Source organism: Trachymyrmex septentrionalis, unplaced genomic scaffold, assembly GCF_001594115.1.
Source record: "Trachymyrmex septentrionalis isolate Tsep2-gDNA-1 unplaced genomic scaffold, Tsep1.0 scaffold22, whole genome shotgun sequence".
Taxonomy (NCBI): domain Eukaryota; kingdom Metazoa; phylum Arthropoda; class Insecta; order Hymenoptera; family Formicidae; genus Trachymyrmex; species Trachymyrmex septentrionalis.
This window is the reverse complement of record NW_017305375.1, coordinates 4,505,111-4,519,845: the sequence shown is the minus strand read 5'-3', so window position 1 is coordinate 4,519,845 and position 14,735 is coordinate 4,505,111. Positions and strand designations below refer to the sequence as shown.

Genomic DNA, 14,735 nt, shown 5'->3' with positions numbered 1-14,735 from the left:
TTAATGTTGATATAATTATTTTAATAAAATATTTAATATTAATTACTAATATTAAATTTTTCGGAATATATTAAAAATATTCATAGCAATTTGTTTTTAGTAAGTGTATGCTTCTAGATTTTGAATTTATCGCTCTTTAACATTATCCAAATTAATTGCAATCATATAATTTAAGTATAATAGTTCCGCGCGAAAAAAATCTAAATTTGTGAATATACTTTTTTTTCTCGCAAAAATATATTTCGAATTACACGACTTTAATTAATTTAATTTAGATTTACAAAGAGCTTGAAGACATATGACAGGAAAATTCCGAGCGAATTCTTAGAAGAAAAGGTGACCCGAATATTTTGAACTCTACTCACAATATTTATGTACAACATGCAAACGTTATCTTTGTTCGCTGTGATCATATCAATATTCGTACATGCTTCCAAATCGTGCTGGCGAGTTTCGCGAGACGCAAAAATTTGCGATAAAAATCCTTTGCAATTATTCTGCTGCGCTGCATGCGAGCTCTCGGAGATTAGCGAGGCAAATCAATTGCATTTGTCCAGAGAAGAAGGCATACTCACCGATTTTGTCTCCGTTCGCCAGCGTGATCGCAACAAGAACCACATGCACCAGTACCACACACATCCTCATATTGGCCGGTTTCATCTCTTTTCTTTCTTTCGAAACCAGTTCGATGCGACTTATCTCTCTCACCAAGCCTTCAATCTACCTGTAAGCAAGTAACTCAGACATGGAAGTTGGTCTGCGATTAGTTTGCGATCGAGCGTTGGCATCGCACGCGCGACTAGTGAACGTGAATGCGAAGAACCAAAGTTCTCCTTCTCGTCCCGTTTTGCTGTCTCTCACCCCGCGACCACTCACTTGCTGACACATTTCTGTATTTGTCCCTCTCTGTGCCTGTTCTCTCCTACTATGACAGCGTTAATTTTCTTCCAGCTCTGAACGGATCTGAAGGCATCGATGAATCTGATCGGCATTTTCGCACGCCAGCAGTTATAAAAATACATTTAAACATCGTAGGCATCTGTAATGTTGTTATATAACATAATCACGTTACGCGGAGTTATTTCATTTTAGAAATAAAACAAAGAGAGTTCTTAAAAGTAGTTAGAAATATCTGTTTTTAAATAGAAACATGAAATAAAAACATATCTGCGTTATACACATAGAAATAAATGCCTTGTGTTTCAAATTATTCGCGGAACTTTAGCAGAATTCCAACATCTCTTTAAATATACTTTATTATTAATTTAACTTTTTTCTAGCACATTTTTTATAATATAATTACTTTCTTGGTAGAAGCAAATTTAGTTTTAGACAAATACTTTATAGTATTTTTATTTGCATTACATGGAGAAAACAATTTTGCTGAAATATCTAAAAATTTAATTTAATACAGATCTAAAAATAATTATAGACCACCGAAATAATTATGTAGCACATTCAAACTGGTTGCCAGAATATTAAAATTTTTGCAATTTTTTAGCAAAATTATTTTTTCTGTGTTTGCAGAGAGTTCATTAAGTATTTTTTATGTGTATCGTATTTTATAATTGTTATAGTTATTTTAATATTGCATTATTTTTTTTATATCTTATAATTTATATCTTATAGTTTAATTTCGTTTCACATTTTTTGTTCCTCCACTTACTACATCGTTTATTTTATTCTTTGTATTCATTAATTTGTTTACTTCATCGTTTCCAATCTCTTTCATCCATCAATTTCAACTCTTATAACATAGAAACCAGATGAAACTAGATTTAAACGCTGTTATGATATTAACTGAAAGTTAACAATCAATATCTACGAGCGTTTATTGCATTCATGCTAACATTTTACTATGTGTATATATATATATATATATACATAATGTATTATTTATAACTATTGACATGTGCAGATATTATGCGTATTATTTATAGAGATCCAATGACGTGTTAAGTGAAATATTCGTACAAGTATTTGCCTTCACTTCCTTCATTTCCTTGTAATTTCCGAGAGCGCATAGCATTCTATGAGCTACCTGTGAGATAAATGCGACTTGCAATGCAAATCGCTACTGTGTGAATTAAACGAGAAGTATAAAAATATCGCGCAAGAATATAAGTGAGAGTGTAAGGCCACGTTTCACATAGTAACCATAATGATAATGAATCCGATGAGGTTGAATTAGCAGAATTGCTATTGCGGCACGAGCAGTCGTTGAATGAATGCTTGGTCAATCGTTTTAACGCATAATTAAACAAATTACGTTATTATGTCATTATTATCGTTCTTTATTTTATTTATTATTTTCTTCGTTTAATTGTCGTCAAATTTACAGTGACACCAGAGAAGAAATAATTATCAAAATGTAGAGATCGGAGTAATAATGTTAGCTGTGTCTATGATCTCAGATTTCTCATGATCTTTATTTTTATCTCGTCGTATAAATAACAACTCAATATGTACACTGACGAGAAAAAAGAGTTTGGTATTTGTGACTATAATTATGTGGTAAAATATAATAAAGGAGCTCCATTTTCATAATTATAACTGTTATAATGTTGGTAATAATAATTAGATATGTTTATAGTTCTTTATAAAAAAAATATAGAGTAAGGTTGTCCAAGAGTACACAGTTGAGTTTTATTAGAGCAACTGTAATTCACACAGAACGTGCCTTTTATTGTGATTGCAGCTATAAAGGAGATATATTAAATTTTATAATTTTGACCATTTTCTTATTGCATTTGTCCCGAATAAATTGGTTAGTTTTTATATTAAATTGTTGCTTTTTAATCTGTATTATTTATATTTTGTGCATACATCTATCTGCTTCTGCAATATTTGGTGATATATTTACTTAATATTTGTGATAATTTTTATACGGTTATATTAAAAGTAAAAAGTGACGACCTAAAAGTATGAGATTTGAAAACTTGATCGAGCTCGTGAAAAATAGTGCAGTCGATGATAATAACGATACAGCTTATATATTTTATAACGATTTCCTTTCAATGTCAGTGTAATGCAGGACTTCTCATTGCCTTTTAGATCCATCGCCAGATCGCGAATTCGCAAATCGATGACATGGCGTGTTTTTCTGTTTTCATTTTACACAATACAATATCGAGAAATGACAACGTCACACGGTATTTCACAAACCGCAATTGTGATCCCAAGTACATGCTCAAATTATCTTCTCTTCTCGTCACGCGTGGCAAAATAAATCGTCGATCAAAAATGAAAGAGAAGTGTTCTTACTTGAATAGAAGTAAATTGATGATTTTGTCATTCTTAATATTCGATGATGAGCGCATTTTGCTCGATAAATAAAACCTCTGATTCACTTCAACGAGATATCGCTAGATACATTTAGAGATAAGACGTTTATCTGACGAGGGCATATATACATTTCAGCGTGAGGTGCGTCGTGAATCCGATATATCTGGCAGTTACCTGGATGTGACCCACGTTAGCACCTGAGCACAGATCTCTATTCCAATGACGACTCTTGTCTATATTTTCCTTATTCTCTTCTCGCTTGCCGGTTACGTCTTCTCTCAGCAGAATTGTGAGTACATTCGAATTACGCGAGATTTGAATTTCGATGCAAATCAGTAAAGTTATATCTTACGTGATAAAAAAGTTCGAGAGATTTAGCTATATAGATTTTGAGTCTTTTTGTTAAAACGTCTCTTAAAGGACATTTCAAAATAAGGATGTCTCTTAAATCATCCTATAAAAGTCTAACTCTTTTAAATATCTTTCGTACATTTAAGATAAATTTCTAGTTCTCAAACAATCCTTAAATTTCAATTTTAAAAGATATTGTAATTCTTTAGATATTTTATATATATGTACTTTTTAGGTATTTTTAGATACTTTTTATATTCTTTTTTATATACTTTTTAGACATTACATTAAATCAATTATTATTAAAATACTTATTTGTTGATAAAAAATCGCGTTAGAAATTGATTTCTAAATGAAAATTTACTGCTATTCAATTCATAATTAACTGAATTATTAGAATTTTTTTTCTTATTTTACAAATAGCGGGAAGCACTGTCGCGTTCATCGGTGATAAATGCGAGAGAGATATCGATTGCATTGACAATGCATTTTGCCGGTGGCAAGAAACTTGCCAATGCGATCCATTTTACTCACCGAGTCTCGACAAATCAAAGTGTACTGCCAGTGAGTTTACTATATATCATTATCACTATTACTCATCTTTCAAGAAAGATAATTGAGATCGCAATATTACGCAAAAGAAAGTTGATTTAACAAGAAGCGTAGTTTTGGACAAATCAACAAACACAATTAGTTACGATAATATCGCACATACAATTTATTATTTTTAGAATTTTCTATGGTTTATGTTGTTTAAAAATTAATTTGATTCGATTGTTTGGTTACATTATACGAGTCTCATTAATAAATCTCTTTGTGCATGTCTATTTGTTATATTATATTTTCTTTGTTGACTTTTTCGAATATAGTTCCTGATCATATTATAAGACATATCATATATTTTTTACAATTTACTAATTTCCAAGAGTCAAAATATAATATTACAACCATTTATCATTGTTGCAATTAATTAAAGTATAACTGAAAGAAAATAATTATATATATTTATAAAATAAATGCATTTATAATTCACTTGTTATTTACAAGGTCCATAAAAACATAAGAATCTTAATATATTACGGAAATTTTGTCTATAATTACATAATTTGTTTATTTGTCACAGAGTAAACTTTAATTTAAATATTTATACGTATAAAATTAAGGTTAAACGATGGTGACTCAATAAAAAACGTGTACAATATTTTTTTGTTTTACAAAAATTAATGAATATTTGATGGATATCAAAATTGTTCTTTTATTAAAAATTAAAAAATCAGAATAAAATGTTTCATATAATTATATATATAATTTTATTAATTGTATATAAAATATGTTTATTTATATATAATTATATATAAAACATTTTTTGCCGAGAAGAAAATTGTATTTTAAATATATAAAAATAAAAATAATCACTCGGCTACTCAAAGTGACTCTATCAAAAAATTCGTGCGTAATAATATATGGCCTAACTATAAAATAAAATTATTTTCGAGTGTAAATAAAACTCCTTGTATTTTATTTGCAGCTGTTGGACTAAGTTGTGTGGATAACGTACAGTGTCAAAGTATAGCAAACGGCGAATGTAAACAGAATACATGCACATGCAAAGATAACTTCTTTTTGGACAACCATAATTCTTCAAATTGCATTAGTCGTAAGTAAAAATCATGATACTTATACTGAGATACATAAAAGAGTTGCAAAAAGAATCGGATATCACTTCTTGTCTTCGCACTCAGCAAATAGTTGAAAGAAGAAATATTGCAGGACCCTCCAAAATCGGTGACCGTTGCCATGTAAATACAAATGATAATATGTGCCAGGAAAGATTCAATTTTGCGTTGTGCATCAACGAGAAATGCGAGTGTTTCACAGGACATCATTTTGTAAACGAAACAAGGACCTGCGTGAAGAGTCGAGGTATGTACTCGCGTCTTTTATTTTATATAAAAGAGAAGAGAGACGATCGATTGAGATTGTTAATCTCTGTGCTAGAAGAAAAAAAAGGGAAATCAAAGAACTCTCTCTTTCTCATCAGAAAAAATTAATGGATAAATGTTATTCGAACCTCTCTCTCTCTCTCTCTCTCTCTCTCTCTCTCTCTCTCTCTCGGAAACTTTTAAGAGATTTTTTATCTCTGGAAATCTAGTAAAGAAAGCTATACTTTCAAAAATTTTTTTTTGAAAAATCTGTGCTACAGATTTTTGTAAGCTTTTATAGATTCATTGTACATTATTATTGAACTATCTTCAATAAAACTTTAATATGGAAATATTTATATAGTTTCATATTAAGAGTTATTAGCCATCAAATAAGATATAAAAACAGATATTGACAAACAATTGCATATCTCGATTCTAGATGATCTCAAACAGAAATTCCAAGAAATTTTTCTTTATAAATAGTTCAAAGGAGAACATGAATTTTGAAAAATGAAGGCAAATAACAAATAGCCAGTTTAAAGATAAAAATCGATTTTTTACATAAAGATCTTCAGCAGAGAAAAATATTAAGTTTTTAAATTACAGGAAATCTGAAATTCATGCTCTTCTTCGAACTATTTATAAATGAATATTTTTTAGAATTTCTGTTTTAGATCATTATTCAGAATAAAAATCTCTTGCACACAGAATCGTGCATTATAGGTTTTTCAAAAAAAATTCTCAAAAAGCCTATGTTCTTTTATTAAACTTCCAAAGAGATATAAGAGCTTTTAATAAATTTTTATTAAAAGCGTTTGGATTATAGCTTCATCAAATTCTTTACTTTCTACTTTGTGCAATTTCGAAAACTAATCAAATTAGTTTTCGAAAGAATTGTGTATTAATTTTCAATGTTACTTTATTGTTTTACAGCCCTATACTACACTTGTTCGAACCACTACGAGTGCTACGACAGTAGCAGGTTTCCGGACACCATGGAATGTAAGAATGATCAGTGCGTGTGTAAAGAGGGAGAACAATGTTCTAAAGGTTAATTGCACTTAATTGTATCGTTACAAACTAATTCGGCCCAATTCTTCTAAGACATTTGAGTTTTTATCTTTTTTTCGCAGGTTCATTAATGACAGCCACCGGAACACTTCTGATAATTTTGTTCTTCCTACAACGAATTGCACGCTAGAAAATTAATACGTATAGTAGGATATTCAATTATTTTGATCCATTTTATAATGCCGTTTTATATTAAGATAATTCAGTGCAAGTGTCATGTAAATTATACTTCTGATAATAATTTAATTCATTCAATTTTAATAATTTAGCTATTTTTTTTATACTCGATTTTTCTATTATATTTATATTTTTAATAAATATAGCTCTCAATATGACTAACAGATGTAATATGGAGTTTCACAAAAATTCTGGCAATTGTTATCGAAATAAGAAAGCATAATGTGGAAAGAAATAAATCTTTATCCGTTTTACTTATTTTTGACACTATTATATCATCATATTACATCAATTTTTTTACCAATCTCTCCTCTTGTTCCGAACGTTACCAGCATTAGTGGCGACCTCATAGCTATGACACAGGAAATGAAGAACTAATATTTAATATGGCTGTCATATGGAAATCATCGTTTCCGGTGTCATAGCTATGAGGTCGCCACAAATGCTGGTAACGCTCGGAAGAAGGGAGATTGGTAGCTCTGAGAATTACGGAGGTTATATGATCGAGCTGATATAAATTACTATTTATAGTTCTAACGCACGTGGCATTTGAAAAAAGGTAATTTCCGTTAACATTTAGTTAATAATGTATAATTTCTTAAGTATAATCTATATTTTCGTCTGATTTTCGCGTAAAGAAATTTGTCGCGAAAAATCAGGTTATGTCACGTCTACATTGGAATAAAATGTGCACATTCTTTTTGTACTTAAATTGTACGACGGATTGTTTGTTAGACAATATATATATGCGTATATGTATATATATATATATTTATTATATACAGTCATTTATTATATATTTCTATTATATATTTCTATTATATATTTAGTCTATACATAATAGGATGTCAATACAAGTCTTGACGGCTTCATATTAAATTCACATTATATAACATTCAGTATCAATATTAATAAAAATCTATCATATCATAAAGAAGACTAGCTATGAATTTAAGATCTGATTAAACGTATATATTTATATACATTCTTTCGATATGTATCATTTTTTCTTCAGAATCCATGTCTTGGATCACGAATTCTGTTCGAGCTGTTGTAAGCGCATGGACGCCACAGATGACACCGGTACGGTTTCGTTATTACGCAGATAAGATAGCAAAAGGTCCCCTTATACGACGATACGGATACGAAGATCCTATAGATATGAAGGGCGTTCTACCACGTACAAACAACTCTAAACGACTCCCGATGCCGATCTATCGACCAGCGGACGCTTGGTCCAACAAGAAGGCACTGTTCGGTCAGAATGACTATATTGACATATTGGGCTCGGATAACTTACATCCCACGAAAATTCTCTACAACGTACCCTCGTGGTTGAGAGGTGTCAGCGGCAATGAATTTCAGATTTTATTGCGAAAGAGAAAAATGTGGGCGAAAGGTATATTTCCAATTGCAAGACCCACTAAGTGGAGAGAGTTGCACAAGAGAATACGTTATCTCTACAAATATTTGAATCGTAAAACTAACAATACGTAGATCAAAACTAAATAGATCTAATTAAGTTTATCTAAATTAAGTTATATCAAAATGTGATACAAATAAATTTAATGAAATTCTAATTTAATTCTCATAAATAATTGTCACATTGTGAACATTCTATCGAGTTTTTACGTTTTAGGTGACATAATTACTATAACATTAGTTACAATTTACTGCTTACAGTAATAATTATAAAAAATATAAAATAATGAATTTATTTATTGACAAATAATTATCCATCGGATATACGATTATTTCATTACACTGAAAAACGCAAATACTTTTCTCGCAGAAACGCGGATTTTCATTTCGTAGAAAGATAAAAGGGATACATGTGTCGAGGTCGCGTATCATATATGTACATGGTCACAGTTGGTATGTTAATGGCTAACAGTTCAATATTATATTGCGAAACGACTGCGAAATACAAACGCTTCTGGACTGGAGTTAGTCTTCCTGATTAACTATTGTCAGTAAATTGAGTATTGTCTATTCTCTTAGAAAATAGTCACAGTTAACCGATATTATCACTGTAATATTTTGTAAGCTTTGACAATAGCTGATTAAGAAAACTTTGAATGTACTTATTGCGCGTTTTGTGGCATCTTGACAGAGGCATTGAAAATCGTATATTCAATATATATACTTTTTTGAAAGTTGTATATTATAAATTCCTTGCTAGAAGTTCGTCCTTGATAATTAATGACAATATTCACACTGTGCTGTTGCAGATACTTTACATAAAAAAAAATGTAATACTATCTTAAAAGTCCTATAGAGGCACACTTTTATACAGAAACTAGTTGACATATTTTGCCACCTCTGAAGATATTTCTTTTTTTTTTTTAGTTTTATGTTTAAGTGTGTACATAAATTATAATGGCAGTTACTTAAAATTGCAAATTCTTACTTGGAGGAACGATTATTATTGAACTATTTAACAATACGAAAAAAAAAAAACGAAAATAAAAGGAAACAAAATGTCACTTCATAAATGATTCTGTAAGAAGGATAATAAGGTCGTTTCGTAATGTTTGCTGGCATCCAAGCTTCTCAGACTATGCCTCTCATTAGGGTACACTTGCAACTGATACGGTTTACCAATTTTCACAAGGGCATTAATCAATTGGCTAGTGTGATAGAAATGTACATTCTCGTCTATGAGACCGTGAATAATCAACAAACGATTTTCTTCGTCGGGAAACTTGTTTACATATGTTAGGACCGATCCGGCCATATAACCATGAGAATTGTTCTGTGGCAAGTCCATATAGCGCTCAGTATATCCAGTATCGTAAAAGTTCCACGAGGTAACTGGAGCACCAGCAATGGCTAACTACGAATTGCGATAAGAATATATTTTTAAAGAAACTTCAAGTTCTAAGAAAATATAATATGCAGTAAAGATTAATTTATACGCACCTTGAATACATCGGGATACTGTATCAAACCCATTAAACTTAAGTATCCACCATAAGACCAACCATGAAGAGCTACTCGATTTAGATCTATGTATCCAGTAGCCTCTGCCAGCCATCTCAATACTTCGACTTGATCGTTCAGCTCTACTGTTCCCATCCTACGTCGCAAATGGCTCTCGAATATGAGACCTCTATGCTGCGATCCGCGAGAGTCTATTAAAATGACGCAATAGCCTTGAGCAGCTAACATGTGCATTCGTAAATGTCTTAAACCCTGCAGAAGATTAAATAATTAATAAGTCTTTTTACTTCATAAGAATTTACTTTCATAAGAATGAAGTATTTTTTACAAATGTAATTATGTTATTGAAAATATTAATTTTTATTTTAGAATGTATACATTGGAATAAAATTTATGATTGAAACAATATAAACTATTGTTTATTTCTAACATTTACAATGTTAGAAATAAACAATTATAATACAAAATTGAATGGATGAGAATAAATCTAATTAAGAGAAATCCTATTTTCGATCAAAGCGGATTTTAGTGCTTAAATATTTCAGTGCAAATTTATATACGTATTCAAATATTGCCAAAGTCTCGGTAGTCGAATTGAAAAGATATCCGCACGGAATACAGGAGATCCAGATTTGAATCATGACTGAGATCATATTTTTCGCAATTTTTTAAATTCTTATTAATATTCGTATAAGAAGTTTATTATAGCATCAATATTATTAAATTGCTTGCTAATTTGTGATATTACTTGCGTTTCAAGATTGGAAAAGATTTTGACACGCAGTTTATAGAATTAGATAAGTATATAAATTCATACTGAAATATTTAAGCACCAATTGTAAAATTCGCTTTGACCGATAATAGGATTTCTCTTACTTAAATTAATAAAGTTAATGAAATTTTTTTTCTAAAATTTAGAGTAAAATTTATTTGTAACAAATTTTTGAGTGGTATGTATGTTTTTTTTAAAGGAGAATACCTACTTTAAATGTGTTTGATACAAGTTGTACTTCGGGTCCTCCGTAAATATTCAATATTGTAGGATATTTAACTCCAGGTTGGAAATTATGAGGTTTAAATATCATCGAGTAGACCGTATCCCCCGACTTGATTTTATGCTTGAAGATCTCCGGCGCGAACAGCTCGGATTCAGGCGCTGCTGGTTCTAGGAGATAGCCTACGGGTGTGAGCGATATGCTCTCCACTGTCCAATCGGTTTGTGATATTTTAAATACCTGCAAAATTGACGAAGCAAATTACTGATCGTGTAAAACTAATATCATTAGGCGTATAAGTATCTTACAAGGAACGTACTTGACAAGTAGGCAGCGTTTTAATGGAACTATAAACAGTAACGAGCATTGTACATTCTTTGTTAAAATATACACTATTGTAACTATAGCCAGGCCGCGTCAGTAGCCGTATTTCTAATGGCCGTCGCAGCGAAACCGCGTAAACGTGTTGCTCCAGTGGTCCTTCACGTAATCCACAGAAATAAACAATGGAATTGACTTCGTCAACCCATATTTTCTTCCCTAGCACTTCATAATCACCCTGCGTCAGAGCTATCTTAGAAGTAATACGTGGTCGAAGAAATATACTGTCCATTCTATCCAAAGGTTCTTCCACTCCATTACTTAAGCCTATATTTTAATAGTATGTAAAACAATGCGTCGAGCAATGACATTACTATTGAAATGTATTATCACAAACCTGCTATACTGGATGTTATAAGATACAAGTGTCGAAACTCGGATTCCTCGCTCCCCCAGATAAATTTGACTTCGTTCGCGTCGTCGGACTTTAAAAAGTATAATAGGTCGTTCACGTTAATCCAAATCGGACTCTGTTCAGAGTATATCACTTGAACGCTCGCTGATGTGGGTGTGAAATGATTTTCAGTATTATACGTGTTCGGCGGTGGTTCACAAAAGTTGTCTATCGACAGTAAGACCAATTCCAGTTTCTGTTGTTTTCTGTCCAGTAGTTGCACCCAGACGCTACATGAACAAAGTAACATTATTGATCCATACTAATACAAGATCTTGTATATTTGAGTTTCGCCTTGAACTTACTATTGAGCATCCGGAGTCCATCCAACTCGTACCATGTATTCCATCCATGGGAACATAATGTGAAGAGGATATTGGAGCTCCAATATTTCGATATCGACAATGTGTAATGATTCTGTTAGACGAAACTGCACCATTTTCAAGTTACTCCTAGCATTGGGCATACCGGCTCTAGGAAATCTAAATTCATCTACTTCATCGGAATTTGACGAGGGGAAACAATATATCTTAACATCGCTCTCATCTACTTCTTCATACACTATCCTATAGATTCCATCAAACATGGACTTCGGCTGCCACCAGTAGCCAATATACCTATGATAGATAGAACAGATATTTTTATTTTTGCGTTTTTACTATATAATAATATTCAACAACAAATGATTCAACCTTGTAAATTCCTCCTGCATGACGTAGGAAGGGGTGCCGGCGGTGAGTGGATCATCCACGAGACTCCTGCCTCCTTTCCTAGCATGAGTTAACCGAACTGAAGAACCCGTGATACTATGAGACAGATACAGATCTCCCGAACATGTATGAGCGATCAAAGCATTATTCCAGGGACAGATCTGAGGACATAGTTTCGCACCGGTCGTCGACATCCTGATTTCAGATGGAAAAAGAGGTCCAGGCTGAAGGAAAAACATATAGATTCAATACTTTCTTTCATTAATTCACAATAATACATGGTACATTACCATAAATCCAGTATCCACACATTGATAAAGGCTGCTAGCAGCTGGAAAGACTAATTTTCCACTTTCCGCATGAATCTCGTAACTAGTTATACCCCACGTAGCAAGTCTTTTTCTTTCCCACAACAATTGTTCCTCCTTCGACAGTCTGTTCACACTTGATACACTAAAATCATCGTATAATTGATCTAGATTGATCTTGGATTGATCAATATCACATTAAACGATTCACTCGAGCAATGACATTATTAAATCACCCTGTAGTGGTGGTTACCTTTGGAAATTCGCTTCTATGACAGGTTGCCAATGCAATCGGTAGCCATTGGCATGATCTGCGTGTGCAATGTCCACGTACAGAAGAGTGGTCTCCCAACCATTACTCGGTGTGCTAAGAAAATAGATTCTAGTCCTGCAAAAGGGGAGCGCAGCATTATTAATCTTTTGACCAGATAATGAGCGAGCTTGAAGATATTGTATCGAGGCAAATGAGCATGTTTTCCTCACCGGCCGTCTGGGAGCGATCGGAAAGTTATGGAACTCGGCACAGATCCAGCCGACACCCCCGACAGTTTTCTCCTGAGATCGCTGACGACGGCGCGGAGCTCGGACCAGGACTTCCGCGGCACTGTGCTGTCGGGGAAGGCCTGTTCCCCCGCCGATTCGTTGCTCGTGGTGTCCATATTCTTCATACGTTGCCGGCGGCTTTTCCGCGAAGTCATTCGTCCCCCAGCGAGCACCTCCGCGGCCGTCTCGGCGCGCTCATGTCGACGCGTACTTGTCCCAGGAGCAGCGCGTGACAGATGCTGGTGTACGCGGGTACGACGAGCGGACACTCCGAATACCACGACGGGGCGATTTCGCGACAGGGTTACGGCGGGCCGCGCACGACGGTCCACGAGCGATACGCAAGACGTTACTGCGCGCGCGACCACGCACGGCAGCGGACGCTGCGGATGGACGTCGGACGTAGACGTGACGAGCGAGCGAGTGGGAGAGAAAGAGAGAGAGAGAGAGATATTTTATTTTTAGGTTATACACCGTCCTCCGCCACGGCCGCGGAGGTGCAGAGGTTCACTTTCACCTTCTCCCCGGCCTCGCTCGATTTCTCTTCGGCGGTCTCTCCCTCCTCCCAACGTCGTGCGACATTAATTTCCCAAAATCAAGCACTCATACCACTGCGACCACAACCGCCACCACCACCATCGCCACAGCAGCCGAGTCGCTGCCACGATCAGCGGATTAGCCACACGATTCCACCGTAACTCCACGTGCCAAGAATTCACCGCGAGTGCCAAAGATTCCAACCGAGCTGACGTTGTCACTCGAATGCTCGCACATGACAACGACTTTTATCTGCTCTTATCGTAGTTATCGTTGTTGCTCGTCGGAGGCTATTCTGGCTATCCAATGACGCGTTCGCGAGGAAGCGAAGCCACGTGAGAGATACGGTTACATGCGTATTCGCGCACACGTGTGTACATCGTACGTCGCATCGTGTCGCGTCGTCGCGATGACCCTTATTATTCCCGTCACGCGGATGAGAGATCTCCGCCTCCGTACGAGTCGTCTTAAAAGGACGCTCGAATTTAATCTTACGTCAGACACCGTCGAATACACGTTTTTTCGTTCTCGATTTTTGACATTCGCGCGAGTTGACGACTAAAAGCTGTGTAGTCACGTACTCCGGTTAATTAATTGTGTATACAGTGTGAGAGCACAAAGTATTCGTACAAGGAAATTTGTTATAAAAAAAAGCGTTATTTTGTAGAAAATAAACATTAATTAGCAATTTTATACAATGAATACATTCTATTCTAATTAAACGAGCTTAGCATGTATTCCTGATTTTAGAAGCTAAATTTCTCGTCTGTACGAAAACTTTTCGAGCATTCAAACAATATAATTTTTAATTTCCATTTATTTTTCGGATGATATATTTTGTATTGTACTCACTGTAGTAGCCCGTAAGAATTGGTTCGTATTTTCGTCGTTAGGATTTCTGCGTTCGATGAATAATCCGATTTGAGGTCGCACTTAATTATGTATTATTGCGCATTAAATTATAATTCGATTGTGTGTTAGCATATCTTTGAAGCAATAAATATCTTTTATGTTTAACGCGGTTTAAGATTCCTGTTTACTCACCATTATTATCTCAGAATGTGACGTCAAAAGCAAGAAAACAAATATAACAAAAATTCTTGTAAATTATAGGT

General features: G+C 33.9%; 4 protein-coding genes across 6 annotated transcripts in view; 2 read left to right on the top strand and 2 right to left on the bottom strand.

Moving 5' to 3' along the window:
• Nucleotides 1–1,025, bottom strand: part of LOC108748261 (fibulin-1-like) — a 6,504-nt gene extending 5,479 nt beyond the window's left edge. For both annotated transcript variants that reach the window (XM_018486299.1, XM_018486301.1), the window contains exon 1: nt 576–1,025. In XM_018486299.1, coding sequence (XP_018341801.1) covers nt 576–660 — 85 coding nt within the window. In that variant the 5' untranslated portion in view covers nt 661–1,025. The remainder of the gene's footprint in view (nt 1–575) is intronic.
• A 2,406-nt stretch (nt 1,026–3,431) lies between these two features.
• On the top strand, nt 3,432–6,838 carry LOC108748300 (fibropellin-1-like). Its single transcript, XM_018486351.1, has 6 exons — nt 3,432–3,574; nt 4,060–4,200; nt 5,165–5,293; nt 5,407–5,559; nt 6,495–6,611; nt 6,695–6,838. Exons 1-6 carry the CDS (start codon nt 3,505–3,507, stop codon nt 6,760–6,762), a joined length of 678 nt encoding a protein of 225 aa, XP_018341853.1. The 5' UTR covers nt 3,432–3,504; the 3' UTR covers nt 6,763–6,838.
• A 302-nt stretch (nt 6,839–7,140) lies between these two features.
• LOC108748289 (39S ribosomal protein L51, mitochondrial) lies at nt 7,141–8,331 on the top strand. 2 transcript variants are annotated; one of them, XM_018486339.1, is made up of 2 exons: nt 7,141–7,347; nt 7,825–8,331. In XM_018486339.1, the coding sequence occupies exon 2, from the start codon at nt 7,830–7,832 to the stop codon at nt 8,304–8,306; it is 477 nt and encodes a 158-aa protein (XP_018341841.1). In that variant the 5' UTR covers nt 7,141–7,347; nt 7,825–7,829; the 3' UTR covers nt 8,307–8,331. The 2 variants fall into 2 exon arrangements, with proteins under 2 accessions (XP_018341841.1, XP_018341840.1); XM_018486338.1 differs by having other exon boundaries at nt 7,144–7,368.
• A 179-nt stretch (nt 8,332–8,510) lies between these two features.
• On the bottom strand, nt 8,511–13,882 carry LOC108748424 (dipeptidyl peptidase 9). The gene is made up of 10 exons (XM_018486593.1): nt 13,024–13,882; nt 12,794–12,928; nt 12,523–12,685; nt 12,215–12,456; nt 11,828–12,139; nt 11,466–11,752; nt 11,067–11,395; nt 10,736–10,987; nt 9,732–10,004; nt 8,511–9,645 (listed from the first exon to the last, which is right to left on the bottom strand). Exons 1-10 carry the CDS (start codon nt 13,236–13,238, stop codon nt 9,298–9,300), a joined length of 2,556 nt encoding a protein of 851 aa, XP_018342095.1. The 5' UTR covers nt 13,239–13,882; the 3' UTR covers nt 8,511–9,297.
• Nucleotides 13,883–14,735: the final 853 nt, after the last annotated feature.

Excerpts from the sequence above, each read along its gene's own strand:
- LOC108748300 (XM_018486351.1), top strand. The coding sequence starts at position 3,505 with ATGACGACTCTTGTCTATATTTTCCTTATTCTCTTCTCGCTTGCCGGT. Across the intron at positions 5,560-6,494 it reads GACCTGCGTGAAGAGTCGAG|CCCTATACTACACTTGTTCG; the intron begins GTATGTACTCGC and ends ATTGTTTTACAG. Across the intron at positions 6,612-6,694 it reads GGGAGAACAATGTTCTAAAG|GTTCATTAATGACAGCCACC; the intron begins GTTAATTGCACT and ends TTTTTTTCGCAG.
- LOC108748289 (XM_018486339.1), top strand. The coding sequence starts at position 7,830 with ATGTCTTGGATCACGAATTCTGTTCGAGCTGTTGTAAGCGCATGGACG.
- LOC108748424 (XM_018486593.1), bottom strand. The coding sequence starts at position 13,238 with ATGACTTCGCGGAAAAGCCGCCGGCAACGTATGAAGAATATGGACACC. Across the intron at positions 12,686-12,793 it reads ATAGAAGCGAATTTCCAAAG|TGTATCAAGTGTGAACAGAC; the intron begins GTAACCACCACT and ends CGATGATTTTAG. Across the intron at positions 11,396-11,465 it reads TATAACATCCAGTATAGCAG|GCTTAAGTAATGGAGTGGAA; the intron begins GTTTGTGATAAT and ends ATTAAAATATAG.